The following is a 26,380-nucleotide window of genomic DNA, read 5'->3' on the forward strand; positions in this document are numbered from 1 at the left end:
AATCAAAGATGTGTGGTCAGGGATGAAGAAGATCACAAATGTCAAGTGAGAGGAAGATCAGATAGATGGAATTCTTCAGTTCAGGAGCAAATCCATCATCCTCCTCCTCTGTCCCCAGACAAACAGAAATCCAGTCCACTTACCCACAGGTTTCCTGTCAAACCTCTGAGCTTCTATCTTCCATCTCAGTCATGGACTCTTCTGCTTCCATAAGTTTGTCTTCAACCAAACTAGGGAATGCTGCTGTTCTTTGTCTCCCCCTCCCACTTTTCAGTATGTAGATGTCAAATTAAGAGTCATCTGTTGAGACCAAGCTGGAACACAGCTGCAGGTCCAGATGGTGTCAGCCAGAGTCCTGAAGGCCAGAGCAGCTCTGTGGGATTCTGCAACATCTCTTCAACCTCCGCTTGATCCAAGAGAAGGTTCTGTTGCTGTGGAAAATATCTTGCCTGGTTCCAGTACCAAAGAAAATTCACCCATCTGTCATCAATGACTATAGACCTGACATCCCACATCATGAATTCAAAAATTAATCCCAAAGAAAAAATTTATGTTGTAGCTCATTAAATCAGATTCTTTAAAGAGAAGATGGTGTTGGCAGGAAAGGTCTTTTGTAGCAGACGGTGTTACAGCAAATCTGAAAAGGCCTCTGACTGAGGACACTTTTCTCAAGAAGAGGACGGTCAGGAAAAAAGGTCCATGAGAGAGAAAAGAAAGATGGTAACCCAAAACAAAGGGCCTTGATTTTTCTTTACAAATCTTTTACAATACTGAACTCCATAAAACATGAATGCACTTTATTAAATTAAGGATTTGCTTAATTGTGTATTAATCTAGTCATAATAAAAGGGATCAAACAGAGAATATGAATAAAGTATTTATTTAAAAAAAAGCGACAAACAAGACTGGGGTGACAAATTGCTCAACTTAGTTCAGTTCGCTACAGTATATCTATTAGTTGTCAAGTAGCCATAAAACAGACTAAATAGTTTCACAGGTTCCTTTAAAACAGCTCACAGTATGACCGAGTACTACTGCTGGAACAGTAGGCAACATGGAAAAGCCAAACCTATAAAGACAGTTTACATAAACACTCAAACATGCAGAAACTCATGCAAAACGACATGTCAAAATTATTTCATGGGCAGCACAAGAACAAATCCAGAAGCTCACCGCGCCCCAAAAAAGCATTTAGTATCAAGACAGAGCTTAAACTAAAGAAAAGAAATACTTTTGGTTTGGCTAACTAACCATCCTGCAGCATTTTGTACAGTATAACCGCTCAAACACCTGCCCCTCATTACAAACCAGCTGTAATAGAGTCATCTCCGCTTCATTTCTCCAACTTACAATACGTCACTCACTGGGATCTACTGTTTTCATCTGGAACATGTAGGATGAGCATCAGTGCACATTTCAACACATTTTCACCAGACAGCTGGAACATTTCTAGACTGCAAGCTGAAGCAAAAGGCAGTTCTGCAATCTTCCCTCAATCTTACACACTAAATATTTCATCGACTTTAAATGATCGTTTTAATAAAACTGCTAGGAGTCGGAATCCTGAGGTTTTCCTCATTAATGAGAGTTTTGCCAGAGTCAGTGGCCAGCTTCAGTTCCTCAACCATAAACAGTCAACTACGTTCTAACGACACAACTGAAAAATATAAGAGACATAAAAAAAAAACCACTATTTTACTTATGGCCATCATGGTAAATAACTAAGCATAAAACACACAGCAGCTCTAAAAAAAACAAAAAAACACTACACACACAAGCTGGCATCAAGTATAAACTTATAGCTCAGAATTCACAACGATGGCCAAAGTCAAAATGACAGACACATAAAAATATATACTTAAAAATGACTCCTAATGGCTCACGGCAGGTTCATTTTCCATTTAATCTAAAAGTTATTTATGAAGTGCAATATTCCGTTGGTCTCAGAAACACTTTCTGAAGACAATCTGTGGCCCGTATTCCTCATACTCTCCCCGGCTGATCCATGCAGAGTTGAAGGTGGACAGGTTGGCCAGAACCGCACCGCCACTCCACACCAGGAAGCGTCTGTCTTTGGGGCTGGCGACGCAGACGTTCACCCTCATGTCTGCCGGCACCAGGTTCTTCACCTCAGCCTGGAGGCGCTCAGGCAAGCCTGGCAGCAGAGTATTCCCACCTGCAATCACACCCCAAACTGGTCAGATTTACAGAAACGTTTATGAAATTATAAAAAAAAAACCCTGCAGTATAAGGAGTTCATTTTACAGTGAAACTAAGAAAAGGAAAATCGATACCTGAAAGAATAATGTTGCCCAGGAAGCTGCGCCGCAGGTCAATGTCTGACCTGAGGATTGACTTGAAGATGCTTTCATGCATCCCAGGATGATCCCGTCCAATCATCTCAGGATTAAACAGAATCTCAGCTGCCCTGGATGGACAGAGAAATTGGCTCAACCACCACATTGTTCTGCATGGAATTCTTTAAGCTTGTTAGGAAAGTTGAAGAACACATGGATACATCAGCCTGACGTTGAAGGTTGGGAATATGTCACAGAGTGAAACCAGTCAGAGACCATCAATTTTATCTGAACAGAATTCAAGAGATTTGACTGAACCGTTAGATATTTTTCTACAGAATAGCTGACCAGTCGCCTCGAACCAATCAAACTCTCTCCGCTCAACGTTCCCAACTCCATCTGCAGGTGGATCGCCAACTTCCTGACAGATATAAGGCAGTATGTGTGGCTGGGGCAGAACACCTTAGAGACTCGGACCATGAGCATTGGTTCCCCTCATTACCTCTGCTTTCCTCCCTGTACTCCATCTGCTGCACCTCCAGCCATCTGTCTGTGAAACTGATCAAATCAGCAGTTTCTCAGACTAATCACAGACAGAGATGAGTCTGCCTACAGGATGGAGGTGGATTGGCTGGTGGTGAAGCTCAACACCCAGCAGACAGTGGAGGTAATTGTGGACTTTAGGAAAGTCACAGACCCAACATCCCCTCTTGTCCTCTGGGACCGTTCCATCTCCATTGTGGACTCATTCCGCTTCCATCACCAGGACCTCAACGGGAGCCGATCATCAGCTCCTCATCATGAAGGCTCAGCACAGGATGTTCTTCCTACAGCAGCTGAGGAAACTCAAACTGCCAGCTGAGCTGATGGTGCAGTTTTATGCAGGAATCATAGTCCATCTTCACCACCGCTATCACTGTATGGTACACAACCAGGGACAGACCGACCACAATGCAATGTGCGCTTCTGAGAAGGTGATTGGTCATGCAGGTTGGACTGTGACTGACCCTTATCCTGGACACAGCCTGGTTAACCTTCTCTCCTCAGGCAGGACACTACGGTCCATCTGGACCAGAACTTCCCACCACAACAGTTTTTCCCTCAGCCACTAGACTGATGAACAGTTAAATGACTGGCATAACACAGCCACTTCATCCACATGCTGCTCTGCACATGCATAAATATTTTTCTTTATATTCATATAGTTTATTTTACATAATTACATCAAAACTACTTCCTAATTCAATGATAAACAGGTAATATGAAAACTCAGCTAGAGCTACACCTGGAACAAAGACATCTGCTACATTTAGTCTGTTCATACAGATTAACAGATCTATGTACAGACTGGCACCAAGAAGGCCGTTAGAGAAGCAGCTAGAACCAACTGTTCAGCTTTAAGAAATGTGTCCCTGGTCTCTTGTCCTGATGAGGCTAAAGCCAGTAACTGGAGATTATCGGAGTCACTACATATACAGTCAGTCTTCAGGCAGCACACAGTCCAAGAACAGAGATTTGTTCTTCTACCTGAAGCCATGAGAAAAACAAAGCTCTCTCTAGACAAGACGTCATACATCACAAGAACTCAAGTGCAGAAAGTGGTGTGCTACAGTGGGTGAGAACTATAAAGACTTCCCATTCCTGAAAACACAAAAAGGTTCTGCCTGGAACAGACATCAAGAACCATCATTGTACTTCTGTTCTTACAGGAGAGAGAACAACTCTTATGTGTATATTGTGATAAAAGCTGAAACTTTCCTCAAGAACCTTCAGTTCCCAGTTTGCCTACTAAAAAAAAAAAAAAAAAAAAAAAAAAAAAAAAAAAAAAAAAAAAAAAAAAAAAAAAAAAAAAAACAGGTCTGCACCAACCCTCTGAACAAAACTTACTGAATTGGATGCTTCATTCAGGAAGTCCCACAAAATCATAAAATGGTGCTTAAGGCAGTGACTGGCATAAAGAGCTTGGTTTGATCCTCAAGTTCCACCATCAGTTCCAGATTGCTGGTAGCTATACAGGCAACCTGATCAGTTTCTTTAGTAGCTCTTGTTCAGAAACTTCCCTCTCCAAATGTCGGTCACTGGTACATCGTTACCTGAATCTTTCGGTGCCCATGGTAACAATCTGGCCATCCGGCATGGTGTACTGCACTTCTCTGCAGGATGAACTCCCCGGGTTCAGCTCAGCGTCATAATTTAATGCAACACAGCAGCACTTCTCCTTCATCTCCCTCACAATCTCATCTTCTGCTGTTGTGCGCATGCAGACGCCCTGTTCCTGCAGGAGCTTTAGGCAGAAAAGAGGAGAAGACTGAAGGCTGCACAACAAGGCAGGATGAAGACCTTGGCTCATGAAACCAATAAAGCACCGGACAAAAGTTACTGAGTAAATCTAGACCTGAAGCAGACTGATCCAGAGGGCCTCGTACTGAAGTGGACATTTAATGTGTTTATCAAAATAATTTAACAGAACTGGTCACCTTTAAGAGCACCAAGCAAAGTGTTGCAAACCTTTTTAAGCTGCATTGTGACATCCAGACCAGCCAAAGGGAAGCGCTGGACTGCATGAGGCAAACTGTAGCCCTCAAACACAGGAACACTGTGGCTCACGCCTTCTCCAGAGTCAAACACCACACCTAGAAATGGGTCGTCAGGCCCAACGCATTAGCAACAAAACTAGGCAAATTAGAATGTGAAACATTTAGGTTTTAGGAAACAGTAAAAAAAAAAGGTAGGAAGAAGTCTGTCTGAAGAAGGTGTGCAAACAAGCAACTGGCTGCAGGACCTACCAGTGGTTCTCCCTGCTGCATACAGAGCAAGAACTGCCTGCATGGCCACATACGCCAACGGAACACCAAAGTTCTCAAACATGATCTCCACCATGCGCCGCCGGTTCTCCAGAGGGTTCATGGCTGCTTCGGTCAACAGAACAGGATGTTCCTCAGGGTCCACACACAGCTGCTGGAATGTGTACTGCCAGATCTAAAAGGAATGGAAAAGCCTGAAGGACTGGGCTGTACGAGTCCTACAACACGACAAGAGCTTTGGGTGTCAAGAAAACTCATTTGAAATGTACCTAATTCAGGACAGCACATTACACAATGTTCCAGGTTGAAAACAGTGTTTTGAACATAGGCTTTCTAGCCACAGGCTAGTTTCCAAACCCAGTTGTTGATATGGTGATCATTTCAGTTTTACGACCACAGAAAAAAATTCTGGATTCCATAAAACTTTCTGAACTGTAGAACAGTAAGGCGTGTTAGCCGTTCCTAAACTCCCAGCAGCAGAAAGCAGCTCATCCCACCTTCAGGTAAGGAACTGAACTGCTGCAGACATTTCTACTCTGGTTCTGCAGGTCTGCTGATACAGGTTGGTTGATAGCATCAGGACACACTAAGCACACAGCAGAAAGCCCAGAGCTGACCTGCTACCAGGCTATAATGAACAGCAGAGTTCTGTAGGAAGAAGCTGCTGCCAAATGTAGCACAGCGACTTTAGGCTTCACACAGGCCCAGGAACATTGAGGCAAATGCTAACTTAATAGAAAAAATGTTACATCAAACAAACGTAACCTGAGGAAATATGAATAGCATATTCATTCTCAGAGTCTCTCACTCTGAGTCAGTAGGTCACCATCATGGGCAAGCTTTCTACATTTTCTTACTTTTTCCATCTCTTCCCAGTTGCAAATGATCCCATTCTTAATGGGGTGATTCAAAGTCAGAACCCCCCTCATGTGTTGAGCATCATGGCCAATGTAGAGCTCCTTCTCCACAGGCCCACTCATTATCTCCTGCAAAGACAAATGTATCATTGTAGACAGAGATTCAAATAAAATTTTCAGCCAAAGAAACTGAAAATCATTTCTGTTTCACCCTTGCTTTTAAATCCATAACTCCTGTGAAAAGTGAGGAACCCAACTGAAGGTTCTGATGAGGAACGGGTTCTAATATTCTTTATGGTGAGCCACATTCTGCTCTGCAGACAAACACTCTGCTTTAGTCTAAACCTAAATCTCATCCAGTTTCACCCATTAGGGCTATGATCCATCTCCTCTGAACAGTCGGAGGACTTTAGAATTATTCCAGATCTCTATAAAAGATTAATCAATTGAAAATTTCCAAACGGACCTACCCATCTCACCTCATATTTTGGAACTCCAGTTATTGTTGGGAATGTAACGTATGGTAGGTCTTGATTCGCAAATCCTGCTTTCATCAAACCAGATCCCATATCCAGGATGACGGGGACATTGAAATCTGTAATCTACAACCATGAGAAGAAAAAAAAAAAAAAAAGATAGAAAGTTGGAGGTCAGAAATCAGTCAGTTTTCTTCTGGTTCATGTAGGTTCCAATGTAATGATTTAAAGACTGCTTCATGTCTGCAGTATCTACAGGTATATATAAAATAAAAATTTCATAATAAAAAAGTCAAGATTAAAAACTTATGCTAATCAGCTACTTAACTCAAAACACATGCATAAGGTTCCCAACCCTTTATGAAATGTACCATTTATCACTTTGGGTCAGTAGGTCATCATCATGGGGAAAACTGCTGACTGGACAAATCTCCAGCACACCTCACACAAAAGTCACTTCTGAAGAAATTGCTTGTTCACAGAGTTCTGAACAACCAGACGTCTCCTACACACAGGCTTCAAGTACTACATGCACCAAGTCAATCCACTCCTGATCCAGAGACAAAACACACCTCCCAAAGTCTGGAGGAAGAGTGGAGAGGCACAGAATCCATGCTGCTTTAAGTCCAGTGACGTTTCCACAGTCAGTGACAGTTTGGGGCGCCAAGATATCTGCTGGTTCTGGTCTGCTGGGTTTTTTAAAGTCCGAATCAATGCAGCCGTCTACAAGAATCTAGAGCTGTGTTTCCTAACCCTGGTCCTCCAGGCACATTGCCCTGCATGTTTTAGGCTTTTCCTTGTTTCGGTCCAGGTGATTTCAATCGACAGGCGTTTGCTGACTTGAAATCATCTGAATCAGGTGTATTAAAGCAGGGAAACAGTGTGCCTGCATGTTTTAGACCAGGGTTAGGAAGCACGTCATACTTCCCTCTGCTGACCAGCAGTATGGAGATGTTGGTTTTACTTTCTAGAGAATGTCAAGAGGAAACTGAGAGGCCCCAGGCCCAGCAAGGCAGCTGCTGGGCTCAGCAGAAACACCGACCACCTCCATCCCACGGCGCAAAAGGAGCCCAACAAACTGAGTCCATAGAAATTAACACACTTTACAAAACACCAACATTTATCTTCATAATAGAGGATAAGATCAATGAAAAAAAATGATATTTTAATTTTCTGGGCCACTGAGTTTTGGGTTGTCATCTGCAGGTTGCAACATGTTGTATCTGTACCAGTAAGCAGCAGAGCCAACAGAGTTTATAACCCTCTGTACTAAAACCAAACTCACTCCTTGTGCGTTTTAGGAGCTTGTACTAAACCAACTAATTTATACATAAAAACACGAAGTGGAGTACCTGGATAATGTCATCCTCCCTATACTGGGTCTGAACCCTCTGTGTCACATGGTCTGATATCCTCACAGAGTCAGATCTCAGAACGCCATCAGGATGGTTTTCTTCTTCTCCTCCTGGGTCAAACTCCAGTGGCTGAATGGGAGCCATCTGGAGGACTGGCTGCAGGTCTACTTCTGCTTGCTGCTCATCTTTCCCAGCAGGCACCATGGAGGGATCCGCTTTCTCTGCATTAGTCACTTCAGAAACGGTCTCCTCATTTCCATGGACTAAATGGTTATTGTTGTTGTTGTGTTCTTTAACATTGGGATAGAGAAAATCCTTCCTGCAATCTGTAGCCACCCTACTGGGTGCCTCAGGCTTTAAATGGAGTCGGGCTGGAGCTGGGCCAGGCACCTTTTCATGTTCAGCTGGGCGACCATTCACAGGAAGTGAAGCAGTTTCTGGCTCCGAAACAGGAAGTGGGAGGAGTTTTCCTCCTGGATCAAACTCTCCATCATGTGGCATCAGTTCAGAGGTCAATCGCTTTTCATTCAGCTCTTTCCCATGTACAATCAGAGGTTGGACATCCACAGAAGATTCCTTCAAATCACAAGAACTAGAAACTCTACTAGTGTGACCAACGTTAAGACCCTCAGACAGCGGTGAGTTCTCTCCAACAGCACCGTCTGCAGTGCTGGAACCCGTCTCTGACAGGAGCTCGGCGTCCTCTCCAGACTCGTCTGATACACAGCACCTCCCCGACTCTGGAGCCATGTCCTCATGACCAGGTGCTTCATTTAAGGTCTTCTCAATCTCCCCTTCTCTTTTTCCCAGTTGCAACCAGAAAGCTTCCCCGTTTGTGTGAAGGCCTGGTGGATGTGGCGAGGTGGAAGCTGCACCCTCCGATGGCTGCTGGCCTGTGCCGAACTTCAGCTCCTGGACTTTGAGCAGGAGCTGATCCGGGACATGACCATGCCTCATCTCACCCAGCAGGTCCAGCCTGCCGGTCAGCTGTTCGTCTGAACAGGCATCGCTGTCCGTCATAGAGTCGGTCTGACTGAGCTGCTGCCAGCCACCATCAATGTCCGCCAGATCAGTGGAGCCCTGGAAATATGCAACGTTAGAAAAACAGTCTGATAACTTACATAAACATATAAATGGTTTAGTGGTGTGGTTACAGCAGCATTAAAAAGCATGCTGACCAATCAGCTCTGAGTTGAAGCAGTTACAGTGAAACAAGGAGCCGAGTTCTCATGGATCAAAGATGCTAAAAACACAAAGCATGTTGCTTATTTCAGAAATGGATGGAATATTATTTTCAGTTATGATGGAGTTTTACTTCAGAGTAAAGTCGAACATGTGTTCTGTAAAGACCTGGTGGAGCTGCTGGTTACTGCCCCACTGTGGCCACAGATCCTGCCCCTCTCCGTCTCGCAGCAGAGCGTCCAGCTCGGCTTCCTGAGCCAAAACATTCTCCTCCTCCTACAAAACAGAGACCTGTGATGCTCATCTGAGCTCCTGTTAGGCTGGGAACCAACCCAGAGCAGAGTGTGGTGGTTCAGCACCCTGGAGCTTCAACTGGATCACTGACCTCCAGGATCCCTCCAGCCTGTTTTAATATTCTCTCCACTTCTCTCAGATTCTCTTGCTCCTTCATCTCCCAGTCGGCCAATGACAGATCAGTCATGCTGAAAACAGAAAACATCACTTCGCAGATAAACTGCAACCATGCTGAGATCCATATCTGAAGAGAAAAGGTGATTAAAAACACTGATCTATAGAGTTCAGTGTGTAGTCTGTCTGACATCTCTCTCGGTCTCACACACACTTAGGGTTGATCTGAGAGCAGACTGCATCTCTCTCTCTCCTAACAGGAACAACCTTTGCTGATCTATTAGTCTACTGTAGGGGGCAACAAAGTTCACAGATTTCTACAATGCAAATGTGACCAGCTGGAATTGAAGGGTTTCCCTCCAGTGTATTAGAAGCCTGGCAATCCACCAGGCTTTACTTGTGCCCCCACCAGATTAAGCATTGCTTATTTATTGAGTCTTTTTAGAATGTTTGCATTTTTTAAGACTTTCTAGTTGGTGTTCAGGTATTCATTTTAAAATCTTTCACCAACATAATTATCGAGGGATATTTTCAAATTTTCTGTCAACTTTAAACATTTTTTTAACTCAAAAACATGATGAGCCGCTGGATGAATGACTCCCTTAGTGCCCAACCGCTGGGCTTAGCAGGTTTTGGGGGGAAACCTTGAATGGGAATTTTGCTCAAATCCAGCCACTATAAAAAAGTACTGCTGTACATCAAAGCTGAGGTGGCTGCATGTCCACATGGTCCAGAACATTACCTGTCTGCTCCTGGTCTTTCCTCCTGCAGGTCGTAGGAGTCCCAGAGGAGGTTGGGGGCCTCCGTGTCTCTCCCGTCAGTGATGGTGCTGGACAGAACGTTACTGATGGGGCTGAGTTCAAGATCATCTTCACAAGAATGCTGCAGAGTCATGCAGCTCAGCGCCTCCGTGTGTGTGAGGCATTGTGAAGACCCTCCCTTCTGTCGCCCCACTCCGCTGCACTCAGGGCTCAGCTTCTTCTGGGGAGTGGGCTTTGGGGTAATGGTGACTGTGTATGAATTTTCCAAATCATCCACTGGCAAGCTAAGCCAGGGATTGGTGGGGGGGGCAGCGGAGCGCTTCACCATGATCTCCAAGTTCAGGGATTCTGCTTGTACTTCAGGGATAATCTGGATGCTAGCGCTAGAGACGTTTGCTGGGAGGGCAGAGCCAAGCTTTCTGCCGACCTCACTTCCTGGAACACTGAAGCTACCCCCCTCCTGCATGCTGGGCTGTCCTGAGGCAGCCGTCGTAGGATCCGAGATCCTAGTTAATTTTTGGAAATTCTCCACTTCATCTTTTCCTCCTGGAGCCTCCACCTGGGCGCTCCGATCCGCCGCCGCCAGCCCGACAGCAGCAGCCGAGAGCAACGCGGCAGGATGACTCCCTGCTTCCAAGCCGCTTCCACAGACTGCATGGTCCCCCTCAGACGTCCCTTTGTCTTCATCCGAATGATTTAGACAAAGTTCAGAGTTCCGATTTTCATGCAGCATCTCATATTGCCACTGGAGGGCGAGCTGAAGCTGCTCCACTGACACTGGTCCAGAGGACATCAGGAGCGTCCTCAGAATCATGCACCTGACGTTTGAAAGAGAGAAACAGCTGAGGTCTGGTCCAGGAAAACAACTAAACTCATCTGAGCTGTTGGCAAGAAACAGAATGCCGTTTCTCACACTGACAATTGCTGAAGTCACAGTGACTTCAGCAAATACAGCTGACAGCAAATTCAGCTGTATTATTTGTGATACCTGAACACTTATGTTCAGGTATCACAAGCTCTGACTGAAGCAGCAGCAATAAAGGCCCTTCAGACTCCTGACATTTGCAGATGACACCACTATGTTACCCTCAGTTGTTATCAAAGTTAAAGTTACTAATCAGGTTAAAATGCGATTCAGTTAAGAAAATGAATAAAACTTTTAAAAAATGGACTTTGAACTTGAGCTTCATATTTGATCCGTTTCTTTAAAAACTCCTGCTCTTCCTGAAACTCCGCCCTCAGGAAGTCATCCCAACATGGCTCCTCTATTAACCCTTTAACATTTCTACCAATGTTGCTCTGAGAAGCAGCTCCTGTAGCTCAGCAGATCCACCGTTCCACCAGGTGTTTGCCAATTGCTGCTGCTAGTCTGAAGGAGCTGAGTGAGGAGAGGACGAGATTTGTTTCAACAACCTGAACTTAAAGATGTCAATAAACCTGAATTATTATATTGCGTTTGTGACAGAAGTTTGAAGCCCAAATAAAAAGACGATGCATTTTCAGTGGGTCAACAAACATGCAGCTTTTGTGGAGAGTTTAATACTACAACTAACTGATGCAGTGGCCCCGTGGATTTTTAGAGCAGTGTGTCCTTTGTGGAACAGTGTTGGAACTGATAAACTGCCAATAATTTTACTTATTCTATTTGAAGTCATTTAAGCAATACATTTTAGGTTTTGAGACAAATCCTTTGTGTACATCACCCATCCCAGCTGCCATCAAGGATTCGGGTGGGAAAACAAGGAACAGCTGCTACACATGGAACTAGCTTTCATTTACCACAGCACACATTTGCATTATGGTGGACCATCATGCTGCTTTAAAGAAAATAAAGAGTCAAAACACTGAGCAACACTCCTAGTGTAATGTGACGTTTACCTCTGGGAAAGGCGTCTGCTCGCCTGTTGCACCTCATTATCTGGGATGGAAGTGGACAGACGGGACAGGTGAAGTAGCTCCTCCATTTCTGGAGGAGGATTCTTCCTCAGGAACGTGGAAAGTCTTTGCCTCCATGCAGGGATTGTCCTCAAACTGTTGCTCTGTTGCTCTTCATAAACTCCTGAGAGGAGCTCTGGGAGGAAGCGGTCACTGAGGACCAGCCTGTACCACCTGTCGGCCTAAATCACAACAATTCATTCATTATAAGATGAGAACAAACATGTTTCATGATCTATACCTCATGACTCAACACCAGCAGATACCCAGACAACTGTTTAGTCCAAGAGGATGCGAATACTGTAAATCACACACACACTTTATAACCCCATGTCTTTGCATGATGGCAACTTGCCTTGTTGTAGTAGTGATGGTAGCTGGACACAGCCCTGAGGGTCTGGAGGACAACCTGGACAGCAGAGTGAAGGTTTTCCTTCTGCCTCTCCAGCTCCAGAGCGCAGCTCTCCTCATGCCACGACTTCACCGGAGAGATCTCCTCTAACGTGTGGATCACATCTTCAGCACAGCGAATCAGAGCCTGGGAGGGGAGAGGGAATAACCTCACAACATCATGATCCTCAGACACACAGAACCACTACTGCTGGGGCAGCAGGAAGTGACAGAGCTCTGTACCATAGCCGGAGTGGAAATGGACGTTTCAAATTCAGACAGTAGCAAAGCTGCCGTTGTAGAATCCTTCACCATCTCCATTCTGTACGGCTGAAGCTTCTCTTGAAGAGATTCCATCTTCACAATAATCTGTAAACATATTTACCATCATCCTGGGCAGCAGAGCATAATGTCACACTGAGAAAAGAAAATCTCCTTAGAAGCCAGAATTAGTCATCATGCTTGCAGAAAATGTAAATATTGGTGTTCTTGAACATTTCATCCTGAGTTCAGTTTTTTATCAGCACCACATGAGGTCTGCTGCAAATCACAGTCTGGTCCTTCATAGAGACAGATGGCAGAGCTGTTGACTTAAACCACTGATGAGTTAAAGGCCATTAACACAAACGTCCTGATGAGAAACATGCTTCATTTCAAACAGATTTTCAAATCTTCAAATTCAAAGATAATATAATATTCACTTAGCCCTTAATCACTTCATAATAGTGATGAAGAGCAGTCGTTTTCCCCAAAATGAGCTGCAGCAACCAAAAGCGATGCTGCTCCTGGACGTCTACTCCTCTTCCCAGAAACTGCCTCTGCTTTTAGAGCCCTCATGAACCTTTACCACCGCAGGCCACCAACGCTCATTTCTGAAAGCAAAGCCAGCAGACTGCTGAACAAGCAGACTCACCTGCAGAGCGCTGTTGCTCAGCTGCAACACCTGCAGCTGCAGATGGGCCTTAGCAAAGGCCTGCTGCCACAGCAGCTCCACTTTCTCCACAGCTGCAGTGATTCTGAAAAAAAAAAATTAAAAAAAATCACAGAAGCAGTAATCCATCTGGAGAACTATGAACATGAACAGTTCAATCTGTGGAAACAACTCTGAACTAGTGTACCTGCTGTGGTTCTGCAGCATGTCAAAGGCTGTCTGGGTGAAGAAGGGGGTGCCAGCCATGGCCTGGTAGCATGGCTCTCTGTCAGGGTGGCGCAGCTTCTCACACACAGCCTCACAATGCTTCTGCAGCTCGTCCAAGCCCAGCTCCCTGCACACACACACACGCAGCAGCTCAGTTAGTAAACGCTGCTCCAGAGGGAGGAGTGACTGAAGTCAGATTCCAAACATTATGAGCCAATACTAAAATGACATTGCGTGTTTGATCTGTGAAACATCACTGCAGCCCTCTATAACTTTGAAACCAGTTTGCTTTAAAAAAAAAAAAAAAAAGTTCAGCTTAACATTGGTCATAGATTGATTCTTTTGGTTCTTGGTTAGAACCATCATAGCTATTGGCAGCATTTTCAATACTTTGATTTTTTTTGTTGTTTAAATCAGTAAATGATGACCACATATTTAAAGACTAGGTGTTTGCATTGTCCATTGGAAAGTGTCTCAGACACTCCCATTCTCCCCACCATTTGGACTTTAGGTACAAAAGGTTTGAGACATTTTTATCCACCTGCAGAAGTAAACTTGACCCCTCCTCTGTCCCCAGCTCCCATTGGAGAGTCACCAACACCAAGTTAGTTTTTGGCAGATGCTGAAGATCTTCAGTGGGATATAAATGTCCTAGACTATTAGTAGGCTGTCAGTCTGCATGGTGCGAGTTCAGCAGATGTAGAGAAACTTTTGAGTCTCCAGAAGCAAATATTTTAAAATCATTTATAGTATCCTGCCAGTATTAGTATCACTTAGGTTGATGTACGGGCGTCATTCTTTAAAACATTTTCACAAAAACGAAAACCAGGATAAATCCTTTCAGATTTTTCCTTGTCGACATCAATACAGAGCAAAGTAGCTTCAGCTCACAGGAGACCAAAACGATTCCAAAGACTTCAGCCTGGATAAAGATGAACCAAAGGAGTCAGGATCTGTATGAGTTTTTTAACTTTTCGTTTTTGTGGAAACTGGTTGGTAATTTATTCTGGTGTGGGAGTAAGCTTCCTTGAGATTTGGACAACTCTGCAGCAATTTAGTTAAACCCTGAAGGTTTTAACTAACCCTTTTCTGTAACAATTCCTTCCTGTAACACAAAGTTATGGTAAAGAATTGTGATATAATTTTCCAACTTTGGGAGAAGAAAAAAGTCTCAGTTGGACTGTCATGTCCTGCTGTCATAAAACTAAGTCAATATGGTTGACTTTCTCCCCATGAATTGAAGACAGATGACACCAAATTACAGTTTTTTCAGCAGGAAAAGGTGCATTCGACTCATCTTGTTTAAGAAAAAAAAATCCTAACAAATTTAGTTTCATTGTTTAAAGAAGATGATCCAGATAATGTCAAAGTGTCACCTTTCTGTCACCTGACAGTATAAGGAGAGGGCCTGACCTCCTAAGCTGCAGGAACTTTGCTTCATTTGTGCTGCAGAAGTGTTGGAGCTGGCTGAGGCTGGAGGGCAGCGGCAGCCTGGACAGAACCTGCAGCGTGGAGATGCACGACGGCAAACGCTGCACCACTGACAGGAACTTCTGAACGAAGCCATCAATCTCCTGCAGGGACCAGCAGAGGATCACGTCACCATGGCAACACCATGGCTGGAAAAATCACAGATGCATACTAAAAAAAAAAAGTTTGTACCACAACACTGTTCTTCATACTTCTAAGCTTACAAGTCAAAACCTGACAGAAATTAATGGTTTACGTGTAACCAATCAGCTAGCTCAGATTTATTCAGCGCAATAAGCAGCCTGAATGCAGGCCTGAGGCCAGTTCCTTTCACTGGTTAATGAACAGTCTCTGAACAAGCTTCACCATGGTAACCAACAGTCCACACACTGACCCATCAAGACAATATATGCACCAATAAAATCCTTGAAGTTAAACACAGGATGAACTGATTCAAGAACAATTCTGGAAGACTTCAAGGGGTATGAATACTTTTGCAAGCCACTGTATAGGTTTTTCTATTGTTATGCAATTATTGTGGAACATTGATGTGAAAGGCCAGTAAGACAAAATGATTAGGTACTTCAAGTTTCACTAGCTCTACTGAGAGGCATTGGAAGAGTTCTCCTGTCACTGGCTTCGTTCTTTCAGCGGTTCATCATTACCTTCATAAAGCTAACCCAGCTACTGTGGCAGTACAGAAAGTAACCCCCCAGAGAGGCTGGCAGCTGGCTCCGGTCGATGGAGTTCCACAGCTCTGGAATTTCTTTCAGGAGGATATTCTGACAAAGACAGAGCCGTGTTAGATATCAAAACTAAAAGCAGCTCTTCCCTCAGTAGGATGCGCTGTACATACCCTGAAAGACGCTTCGCAGGACTTTGACCCGACCAGGAGCTTTAGCAAGAGCTTTGCTGCATCCTTCCTTTTGGGCTGAATGATGTAAACACTGTGGACGGTTCGCTTGTGTTCCTTGGAAAAGGAAGGTTCATAAATTAGAAGCATTTACGTCACTGAACCATTAAATTCAAACCTTGTGTTTCAGACATCAGATTTTGCTTCCATGACAGTAGACAAGTCGCTGAGAAAGTTGAATCAAGGTTTAACAAAATTATATAGTTTCATTTTGTTTTACTACCAGGTTGATTTTGCCCAGACTTCTTACCTTCCTGTCAGTAACAACTAGAGCTGGACATGCACTGCACAATATTTTTAGTAGTTTCAGATTCATGTCAAACTGTACACCTCCATGGCAGGGTTCAATAATTCACAGACTACGACCAACAGAATGGGTAGTCTGTCCTAAATGGGCCAGTACAGGAACTTGGGGAAATGAAAATCGGAATAAATCATTTTCTAGCCTAAGTTTTATATCAAATCATTTTGATTGCCAAATGTAACACTGCAAACGATGTCAAAAGCCAAAGGCTGCCATTAGGCCTGAAATGTATTCAAAGTAGCTTTTCATTTATGGAAAACTATTTGCACCTCCCACTTAATCATACTCATTTCAAGTAATTCCACCGAGGTATTTTGATGATAACCAAGCATGTGATCCTTCAACCCCCAACCACAAAAATTCCATAATGGACTACTGTAGACATGATCCACCCAGAGTAAAGCAGCTCAAACTGTTGAATTAATTACTGAATGTACAACTTCAGGCTGCAAGAAAATCCACGCCAGTAAAGCAGTCCAAGTCGTTGAAGTCACTGTGCAAAAAACAATGTTCATTCATAACTGAGGCACAGGAAACTGCTCCATAACAAAGCTGTTTTACAACAGCAGAGTCTCCTAATAGGAAAGAATGCACTCTGCTTGAATACTATGTAGCTTTTAGGACAAAGTCAATTTTATAACAGATTTCACAGAATGTTCTTTAGAGTACAATGAAATAGGAACAGTGGCATAACTGACATTTAAAAGCAAAAAAATTTTAAAAAGGAAATACAGCCTGCTTAATATTAAAATATTTCTCAAGCAAAAGTCAGACTGTTGTGTTTCCGGTTTTGTGATTGCTGAGACGTGGTCTGACCAACCAACGCACAAGTTCCTCAGACTAAACTGGACAACTGAATCTAAATGGACATATTTGTCCGATTTGCTTTCAGGCACAATATTCACGCCTTTTAGAGTTTAAATAAAGGAAATTGTCAGCCATTTCTTAATGTCTGACAAACTTCCCAGGAGGTTTAACAATTTATGTACTTCTGAACGACAGACGTCAGCGTTCTGTGTCGTTTGAGAATTGTCATCTGTAGATTAGCGGCGGAAGGCAGAGGAAGTGAACGAAGTTGTTCAGTCCATTTTGACCACGGTTCCAAATATTAAGCAATAAAGTCGGATCAAGGGGAATGTTTAAGACGTTTTAGTGCTGGCAAAGAAGTTGTGTTCTTACTCCACATTAAGGTTACTTACAGCACACACAATTTCAGGTAAGCTTCATCAAGTTGCCACATTACAAACATCAGGGCCAAGCGTTGGTAATTGGATAAAAATAGAGCTGGACAATATGGCCAGAAAACGTATCACGATATACGCATTTCATGTCAGGTGATAGATAATTGTTGATGTTGGTAATTATTGATTTTGTTTAAAATATCTGAATACAGCCAAACTGTTGGCATGACCCGTTTTAATCACGGTTTTCATTCCACACCATTATTTTATTTTTAAGCAGTTATGAGGCACGGTGGCAAAACCTGAAACTTACTCAGGTTTTTAAGCAAGTTTCAGTTAGTTGTGAGTGAATTGGTTGACGCCACACATCTTGCTTAGCTCACCAAGAAAGGCTGAGCAGCTAAAGCCTCTCCTCTGCCTACATCTCCCAGAATGCTGTGCAGTTCTGGATAGAGAATATTTTAACAGAACTGTGCTGATGTGTTGGATACTACGGACTTTGGCCAAACCTGATTTTCTTAGCCTCACTTGTCTCTCAGTAAAGTATTAATTGTTAATTTATATAGACAATTTATATTCAGAGTTTTAGGTATGTTCAGAAATACTTGTATTTTGTTCACAGATTACAATATAATAAACATCTGTTCTGTGTGTTCTTAAAACTAAAAGCCTTAAAACTAAAGTGAGAATAAATAAAATCATTTACCTAAACATCATTGATGCGTCATAAATATAAGAAAAAAAAATTTCCAGTATGGCGGCAGAGTGAAGAATCACCCTCTGTTTACATAGGTTCTCTACATAAGCAGTCGATCGTTTTTCTTGGTTGTATGCTTTAAGAAAAACAATCAGCAGTTGTTTCTCTGCTGATTGTTTTGTTGTAACAAAACAGAAGTTGTTTTGTTACTGAAACAACTTTTATTGTTTCAGTAACAACAAAAGTTACTGAAACTTTCGTTGTTTCAGGAACTGTTTTCAGTTACTGAAACAAAAGTGTTCTTATGAATAAAGAAAGGTAAAGTTAAAATTCAAACACAGTAGCAATCAACTAAGCAACATCCTCCCCATTTTCTCGATCTACATTTCTATTTTGTTCTGACTCTCATGTTCTGGTCTAGACCTATATACTGTAGGTTTCATCAAATAGTCTGCACATTAGAAACCATCCCCTTAGCACAATAACAGTTCCTTTAGCAGCTTACTATGTGAAGCTGTTGCTTACAGCAGGGCTTTGAATGAATACGCCTTTTTTAAAGCAGGAGCAGTTCAGATAGAGGCTCAGAGGCCTGAAGACGCCACATGATGCTAATCATGTGAATTGAACAAAAAAAAAAAAAAACATCTTGATCCTAAAACCATTCCTCAGTCTCACAAGTTTTGTAGCACTGAGCAACGCAATAATGTCATCTCTGAATGCAAATACCTTTACTGACAGACCGCTAAAATCATATAGATGGTTAGGAAGACCTTGGGTGCAGAAAACACAACGCAAGCTTTAAACCTGCAGTAAACTGAGAAGAGCCTCTCTACTGTCCCAGAACAATGAAATATATTCATGAGATTTAAACCTGTTGCACATTACATAAAACGAGAATAAGTGATTACAGTCAAATGTTGGTATCAAGTCCTACAATAACATGATGTACCAACTGGATTGCGTCTTAAAGTAGGATGAAAAGGTCTCATCAGGGAGACTTCCAGAGGAACGCTGCAACATCGCCAGCAGGCACGTTAGAAAGGCCCCGGAAACCTAAGAGCATTTACAAGCAGGAGACAGGCTGGGTGATGAGACTAGAACATGAAAGATTAGAATGGGTTAGCGATTTGCCAGAGCAGGGATGTTGTGGTTAGTTTAATGCAGAACATCGTTACATTGATGATCTAGTGATGCAAAGACAGTTTTCTCTTCCCTCATGTAGCAGCAGAGCTTGTCACTGAGTTCAGAAAGCAGACTAGATCTGGGAGACACTGCATGACTTTCACAAGCAAAGATCTTTATAACTCTAGGTCACACACTCTACCCTGCACCGTAAATCAAGTCCATTTTTAAAACATTTATACCTCAAAAGGCCCTCAACTTATTTAAATCAAGGGCTTAGTATAACTATACAAGATTTAAAAGAAAAAGTTAAATCCACTTAATTTGATCAAAGTCAACTTTGGAATTAATTTTACACCCAAAAACTCACTGGACTTCATTTAATTGGGTGTTTTTAAAAACCACGAGCAAAGGAAAGATATTTTGACTCACCTTTTTTCCTGTTAAATACAACATTACACTTTACAGAACGCTGCCTGGAACAAGATCTGGCAACAAATTGTCTCGTTTGCCAACAGCGTATAAATGTCTACATGAAGTTTCACTGACTAAACCCCAACTGTACTGTACTGACATTTTTGCTGTTATTGTTCATTCCTGAAGCATGGTCCCTCAGATCTGCTCTTAAAATAAAGTTCTAACGTCTTCACATTTTTGGGCATCTTGAAATGAAACAACCTCTGAAAACACAAGTGTCGACACTAGGCATGTCTAGAGAGTCGATCTGACAGCTTAAAGAGAAATACTGAGATGATCATCTGTAGATTAAGAGCATGGGAAAAAATTAAGAGGTTGAACATTTACTAAAGGAATATATTGTGCAGAGAAACATGTTCCGACACCAGTGGAGACCCAGACAGGATCCACACCAACACGTACCTCCAGGAGGAGCAGAGTCTCTGTGATGAACCTGGTGGTTGGTGGTGATGCCTGCCTCAGATCAGCAACCACAGACACCAGACTCCGTTTCTCCTGCTTCTTACTGCAGACAAAAAACAGGAAGCCGTTATTCCACCATGACCGCTCAGTCTGCACAATCAATCCCAAGGTCATCATGCTTTAGTCTGAACACAACATACGTGAGCAAAGCATGGAAGTAATGGATGAAGTCCACAACTTCTGCTTTGCCGAGTTCCAAAAGCCTGTCCTGACCATCCGCTGGAAATATGATGAGAGGGCAGCCATGCTGGTCAAACACACCTGAACAGAGCAGAGAACCAGCAAAGAGTTGACACTGGTACATCTGTCACTGTAGGTTTTACTTCAACTCAGTCTTCCCAAACACCTGCAGAATCAGCTTATATAAACCATATTCTGATTACTTTATGTAAACAGCAAAGTAAAGAAAAAAGAAACTATGAAAAGCAGAAATACCAGGGAGCCAGACAGCTCCAGAACCCAGCACACGGTCTGAGGGCAGCAGCGGAGAGGAGCCGCGGTCCTGCACCGGCGTCTGGATGCCTGCAAAGTTTGGCGCAAAGTTAGGATTTCTACTGGAAACACGCCCGACCCGACTTTCCAGTCGTTCCTGTTCTATGAGCAGCAGAGAAACCGACGCAGCACATTCCACAGACTGCAAACAACTCCCGACCGGAGGGGGGGAGACAATCCACGACGAAGCTGTGGACCGTGTCAGGGCCTCGGTGTGTCCGGACACAAACCACCTGTCTGCCAGGCGTCCGTACCTGCGTGGCGGCTCATGTTCAACTCCTCAACCGCTGAAGTTTTCCTTCATCTGCAGGCTTCTGTTTCTGGGCTGAACCACAACCTGTTGCTTCAGGGAACCGACACCACACACAGGTCCTGTCCTCCACCGGTCACGGCCAGTTGGGGCGGGTCTGAACGCTTCTTTCCGCCATCTTCCAACCGAGCACCGATGTCTGGCTAACACCGCTTAGTGCGAGATGCTCCAATGTTTTATAGACCGGAGAGGGAGGAGAGAAGCCTCAGAGGGGCGGGCCAAGATGCAGACCCGGCCCCCGGCCTGGACCCGGACCGGACCCGGACCGGACCATGCAGGGCTGGAATCGGGACTCAGTCAGGAGAGCTGAGGTGTAAAACTGACCCGCGGAGGAATCAACGGGTCACGGGAAAGTCAAATCAATAGTCATTACACAATGACCGTTGAAATGCAACATTTTATAAGAAAATCTCACCCAAAAGAAAAAAAAAATCTTGATTCAAAACTTTTGTATCACAAAATCTAACTTGTCCAGCCTACACCTGCTGCTCTGCAACACACTAAACCTTGTTTCTTATTGAAGATGGTTTTAGTCTGGTCTGTCTCCTTTAACTGCTTTCTTCAGCTGAGATTACTCAGTCACTGGCCTCTGTCTGCTCATTGTGTGTGTGTGTGTGTGTGTGTGTGTGTGTGTGTGTGTGTGTGTGTGTGTGTGTGTGTGTGACCTTTGTGTTTCTGGACTGGTGATCTGCCCACTGTGTTCCCTGCTTCTCACCCAACAGCCGCTACATTCTCACCCAGGTGTGCTAAGCTTAAACCTGCACCTGAATGAATAAAATTCTTTCTTTGTGAGGGTAAAATATAAATTCTGGAATTATCTAGTCAGACTCTAGAACAGGGGTGGGCAATCCTGGTCCTCGAGGGCCGGTGTCCTGCAGTTCTTGGATGTCTCCCTGGTTCAACACACTTGAATCCAAAAGCTGAATCACCTCCCAAGTGCAGTCAAGTTCTCCAGAGTCCTGCTAATGACCTCATTATTTGACTCAGGTGTGTTGAAGTAGAGACGCATCTAAAAGTTGCAGGAGACCGACCCTCGAGGCCTGGAGTTGCCCACCCCTGCTCTAGAACCAAGTTCTGCAGAAAATGTGCAGGGTCACCTGGATGGAGGGCCAAAACTGACATAATTAAAACATAATTAAAAATAAAACCAGAAATGTATACAACTGAAAATGACATTAATAATAATAATAATATCCTTCTTCTAAATTATATCTGGAGAACCTTAGTAAAGTATATTAGTAAATATTATCGAGTCAAGATATGACTTGCTCAGAACTCTTACCAATGAAGACTGAATTCTGATTTCAAATCAAGCAGAACTTCAACAAATTATCTGCACACATATCCAGCAGGGTTACATTTTGTGTTAAAAAAAGATTGTGGTTTAATTTTTTGGATCACAAACTCTCAGAATATTAAAAAGGTTGATCTCACTTAATTGTTCATCACTGGATTAAATGTGTTTCTGGTCTGAATCCTCTCAGCAGCCTATCATGTTTGACTGATGTGACAATAAATCGTTTATTCCATTAATCTGGTCTGGTCCTTAACTTAACTTCATACATTCATAATTTGACATAAATGCAATAAGTTTGATTCCACATCAATGCTCTGAAAATCACCAACTCTGCTCTAACATTCCTGATAGGCCAGATTTAATTGAATCTTTTTGTGGAAACAAAACAGAAAGAGAAATAGAGTGTGATGTTGCTTTCATTGATACTGAGGATTGAAAAGGAACTCCAAAAATGTGTGTGAACATCGTTATGCTTTCGCATAAACAGAACCAGTGTTCTGTTGTGTTTTAAGGTGACCTTCTTAGGAACCTTAGAGTAAAATGAGAAAACATGACATGTGCTAGTGGTTCTAAACTAATCATAATATCACTGATGACATGTTAACAATCAACTCAGATATCTTGCTCATCCAGTTTTGGTATCGCATTCATCTATCACCTCACTTTCTCATTAAAATTTTAAATCTTATGCTTGTCTTTGCACCTTGGATATAATTTTTGAATGATTGACAGAACATTCAACCCCTCATGTGTTTAAAGGAGTTTTAATTGGTTACATTTTCTACTGCATTTTAGAAACATTTTGCTCATATATACTTTTCTAATCCTTTACCACAGGTCTCAAACTCCAGTCCTGGAGGGCCGCAGTCCTGCAACTTTTAGATGTGCCTCTGCTGCACCACACCTGAGTAGAATAATTAGGTCATTAAGGCTCTGAAGAACTGATCTACACAAGGAGGAGGAAATTAAACCATTTCATTCCAGTGTTTTGTACTTGGGTCACATCCTGTGCAGGACAGCAGCCCCTGAGGACTGGAGTTTGAGACCCCTGCTTTAGACCAAAATGTAGACATTTTTAAAGATTATCAGTTTCAATGTTTTGTTGCAGAGCTGCTGTTACTGGTGAGACCCACGAAAAGATGTTCAGTTCTTTCACGGTTTGCCAAACAAATTCTACAACACCAGCCTGCGCATGAATAAACCTGGGCAAAGGTGCCATGACTCCTCCTTCCCTCTCCCCATTTTTCATATCTGTCAAACATAACATTAGTGATGATTTGTTAGTCACATTTTTTGTTTGTGGTGCCACGATATTAATGATGTTAATACAAGTGTATGAAGCAGCACAAAGGAGAATGTATGCAGCACTGATAGCATGGACGTTTTGACAACAGTTTAATTACATAAAGGAAATATGGAGGTCAGCTTCAAGCTGAACTAGCTGCTTGTTGTGGCTGTGGGATGAGGGTTGATTTGCAGCAGGTGTTACACATGAAGAAATTGGAGTGGTGTGGAGAAACAAGGATAGAGACATGATATGGAGATAGATATGGAGTAAGGCGAGAGCGGGAAGAAAATATCTAGATTAGGTTTTGGTCATATGAGGTTAAACAGTATATTATTTAAAATGGGAAAACATCTTACAGGAAAATGTGATTTTTGTTTTGCAAGAAAAGACACTGAACATTTTTGATAAACTTTCCACTTCTGAATCTTATTGGGCTTTTTTGCTTTGTTTTGTTATTTTTGGGGGTTTTTTGTTATTTTTTAGCAAAGGTATCTTAAAAAGATAAAATTAAGAGAAAATATATGTTTTTGTTTGTGTTTTTTTTAAGTATTGAAATCTGTGTAGGCTGCACAGTGGTGCAGTTGGTAGCACTGCTGGGTTTGATTCCCAGGACCTTCTATGCATGTTCTCCTTGTTCATGTGTGGTTTCTCTCCAGGTACTCCAGCTTCCTCCCACAGTCAAAAACATAACTGTCAGGTTTAATGATATCTTTAAATTCTCCTGTGGGTGTGTGCATTTCTTTTTTAGTCCTGTCTGTCTCTGTGTTGGACTGGCGACCTGTAGAGGGTGACTGTTGACAGCTGGAGATAGGCACCAGCACCCCTCACAACCCCACTATGGTTAAGTGTGTAAGATAATGGAATGAAGGTATCTGTCTGATATATATTTAGTCTTTTGAAACTTACCAAATCATTAGAGGGGACAGGGCCATGCAGAGACCTTTGGAGGGGCAGGGGCTCAAATTTAAAAAATGAAATGAAATGAATCAAAATGTCTCCAAAGCATTGGCGGACAGATAGGGGCCACAGGGGGATTCCAGGTAGATTCCAGGTAGATTCCAGAGATGCGCATCGCAGCAACCGTTCCTCCAGGGCCGGCCCAAGGTAATGGGGCCTTAGACAGAACCCCCCTCCCTCCGGAACCCATCCTACTAAGAACCTCAGCATCCTAACATGTATAAATATAGATAAGGTGAATCTGTGAGAGGGAGACCAGGTTTATTGGCCGAGTTTAAAATCAATCACTGATTATTGGTTATTTGCTGTGATGTATTTGTGAACAAACCCAATTCAAACACAAAGATTACACCATATTGTAGCCATGGTAACACAACAATCAAACTATCAAGATGATTCTTTAAACTTTTACAAAGTAAACTTCCTAATTAAATCCTAAATGTACTATTTATTCTTCTCAGCTGAATGCATTAAATAAAATGTAATAGCATTGTTATTCTCTATAAATGATGCTACAGGTTTAGATCTATGGTCTGTGTTACAATTAAACCATTTCTAGGGGCCCCTGAGAGTCTGGAAGCCCCTGAATGGCCCCTACCAGCAGCTACTGAGTTTTCTTTGCCTTGATATCCCAGTCTTATAATTCTAGTTCTAGAGGTTTAACATCGAAACATTATATAGAGTTAAGCCCTTTGAGATTTTGATCTATAAATCAGTCTGCAACCAGGTTGTTCTAGAGGTTAAATATATGTTATTAGGGCTTAATTAGTAAAATGGCAGCAAATTAGCTTATTTCATAACTTTATAACCTTTGACCTTCTGTCCTCTGGTCTGTTTAACAGCTACAGTCTCAGATCAGCTCAGCCCTCCAGGACTGTCAGAAACAGAAACTTTATACCTGATGAGGAAAATATAGACTATAATTGCTTTGCATTTCCCCGCATGATGGCAATGATATAGTAGGATCCAATTAGATTCTTGATTAATATGGGTTGTTGTTATGTTGTTGTACTGTATTTTTGTTCAATGTGCCCCTTTTTTAAATTTGACCCCCTGACCCTCCAAAGGTCTCTGCACGGCCCTAGACTCAAGCTGCCTGTAGTGAACCGGGCCTTTAGCAGAATGATGAAGTTAAAGTCAGAAGTTTTCTCTGCAGCTGAAGCATTTCTGAGTTTAGGGGCGAGGCGGGTTTTGTCCTGCTATTACGAGGACGATTACAAAAATATAAATAGAAACAGTTTTTCTAACGTCAACATCAGACCTACGTTTTTATTCACAAACCAGTGTATGAAAAAATATTCTTGCCCATAATTTGATAGTTAGAGGACACAGATCCTCCTCCTCCTCACCATGGACCTGGAGTTTGAACAACATGGAGGCTCTGAGAGTCATTATTAGACTGAGGACAACCAGACTAGTTTATTTTTACTAAATTATTATATTTAGTTAAATATTATTGCTGAGGGGCACAAACAGGCCTTCTGACATACAGATTTAAAAAAAAACAATCTCAAAAAGGGCACTAGGGGTATCAAGGATAAAAAGGGCAAGGGCTCAACCCCCCCCCCCTGCACGTGCCTGAGAGGGGAAGTTGGTATGTTAGAGTTCTTATAGATGGAAATCTTCTGATTGGATGCAGTAATGACAAACAGATAGGAAAAGCAAAAAGATTGACTTTTGTTGGTAACATAAATGTGAGTAAATTTGCAAAGGTAGAGGACGGGTCTGGCCCCTCGGGAGGTGTTATTTCAAAAGTTCCTTTGGGGATGGAGATGAAGGAGCTTGTGTTGAACTTACAGCCACACAA

General features: G+C 42.7%; 1 protein-coding gene across 2 annotated transcripts; it reads right to left on the bottom strand.

Annotated features, from left to right (window-relative positions):
• Window positions 1-864: 864 nt before the first annotated feature.
• Window positions 865-21,635, bottom strand: LOC114158457 (uncharacterized). 2 transcript variants are annotated; one of them, XM_028039954.1, is made up of 23 exons: window positions 20,976-21,635; window positions 20,665-20,751; window positions 20,370-20,490; window positions 20,170-20,272; window positions 15,930-16,043; window positions 15,739-15,855; window positions 15,017-15,177; window positions 13,584-13,730; window positions 13,379-13,481; window positions 12,709-12,834; window positions 12,431-12,613; window positions 12,019-12,257; window positions 10,122-10,958; window positions 9,357-9,453; window positions 9,140-9,247; window positions 7,787-8,869; window positions 6,429-6,560; window positions 5,959-6,087; window positions 5,084-5,276; window positions 4,806-4,930; window positions 4,391-4,581; window positions 2,295-2,428; window positions 865-2,176 (listed from the first exon to the last, which is right to left on the bottom strand). In XM_028039954.1, exons 1-23 carry the CDS (start codon window positions 20,989-20,991, stop codon window positions 1,944-1,946), a joined length of 4,779 nt encoding a protein of 1,592 aa, XP_027895755.1. In that variant the 5' UTR covers window positions 20,992-21,635; the 3' UTR covers window positions 865-1,943. The 2 variants fall into 2 exon arrangements, with proteins under 2 accessions (XP_027895755.1, XP_027895756.1); XM_028039955.1 differs by having other exon boundaries at window positions 6,438-6,560; window positions 20,976-21,634.
• Window positions 21,636-26,380: the final 4,745 nt, after the last annotated feature.

Source organism: Xiphophorus couchianus, chromosome 15 (genome assembly GCF_001444195.1).
Source record: "Xiphophorus couchianus chromosome 15, X_couchianus-1.0, whole genome shotgun sequence".
In the NCBI taxonomy this organism is placed as follows: Eukaryota; Metazoa; Chordata; class Actinopteri; order Cyprinodontiformes; family Poeciliidae; genus Xiphophorus; species Xiphophorus couchianus.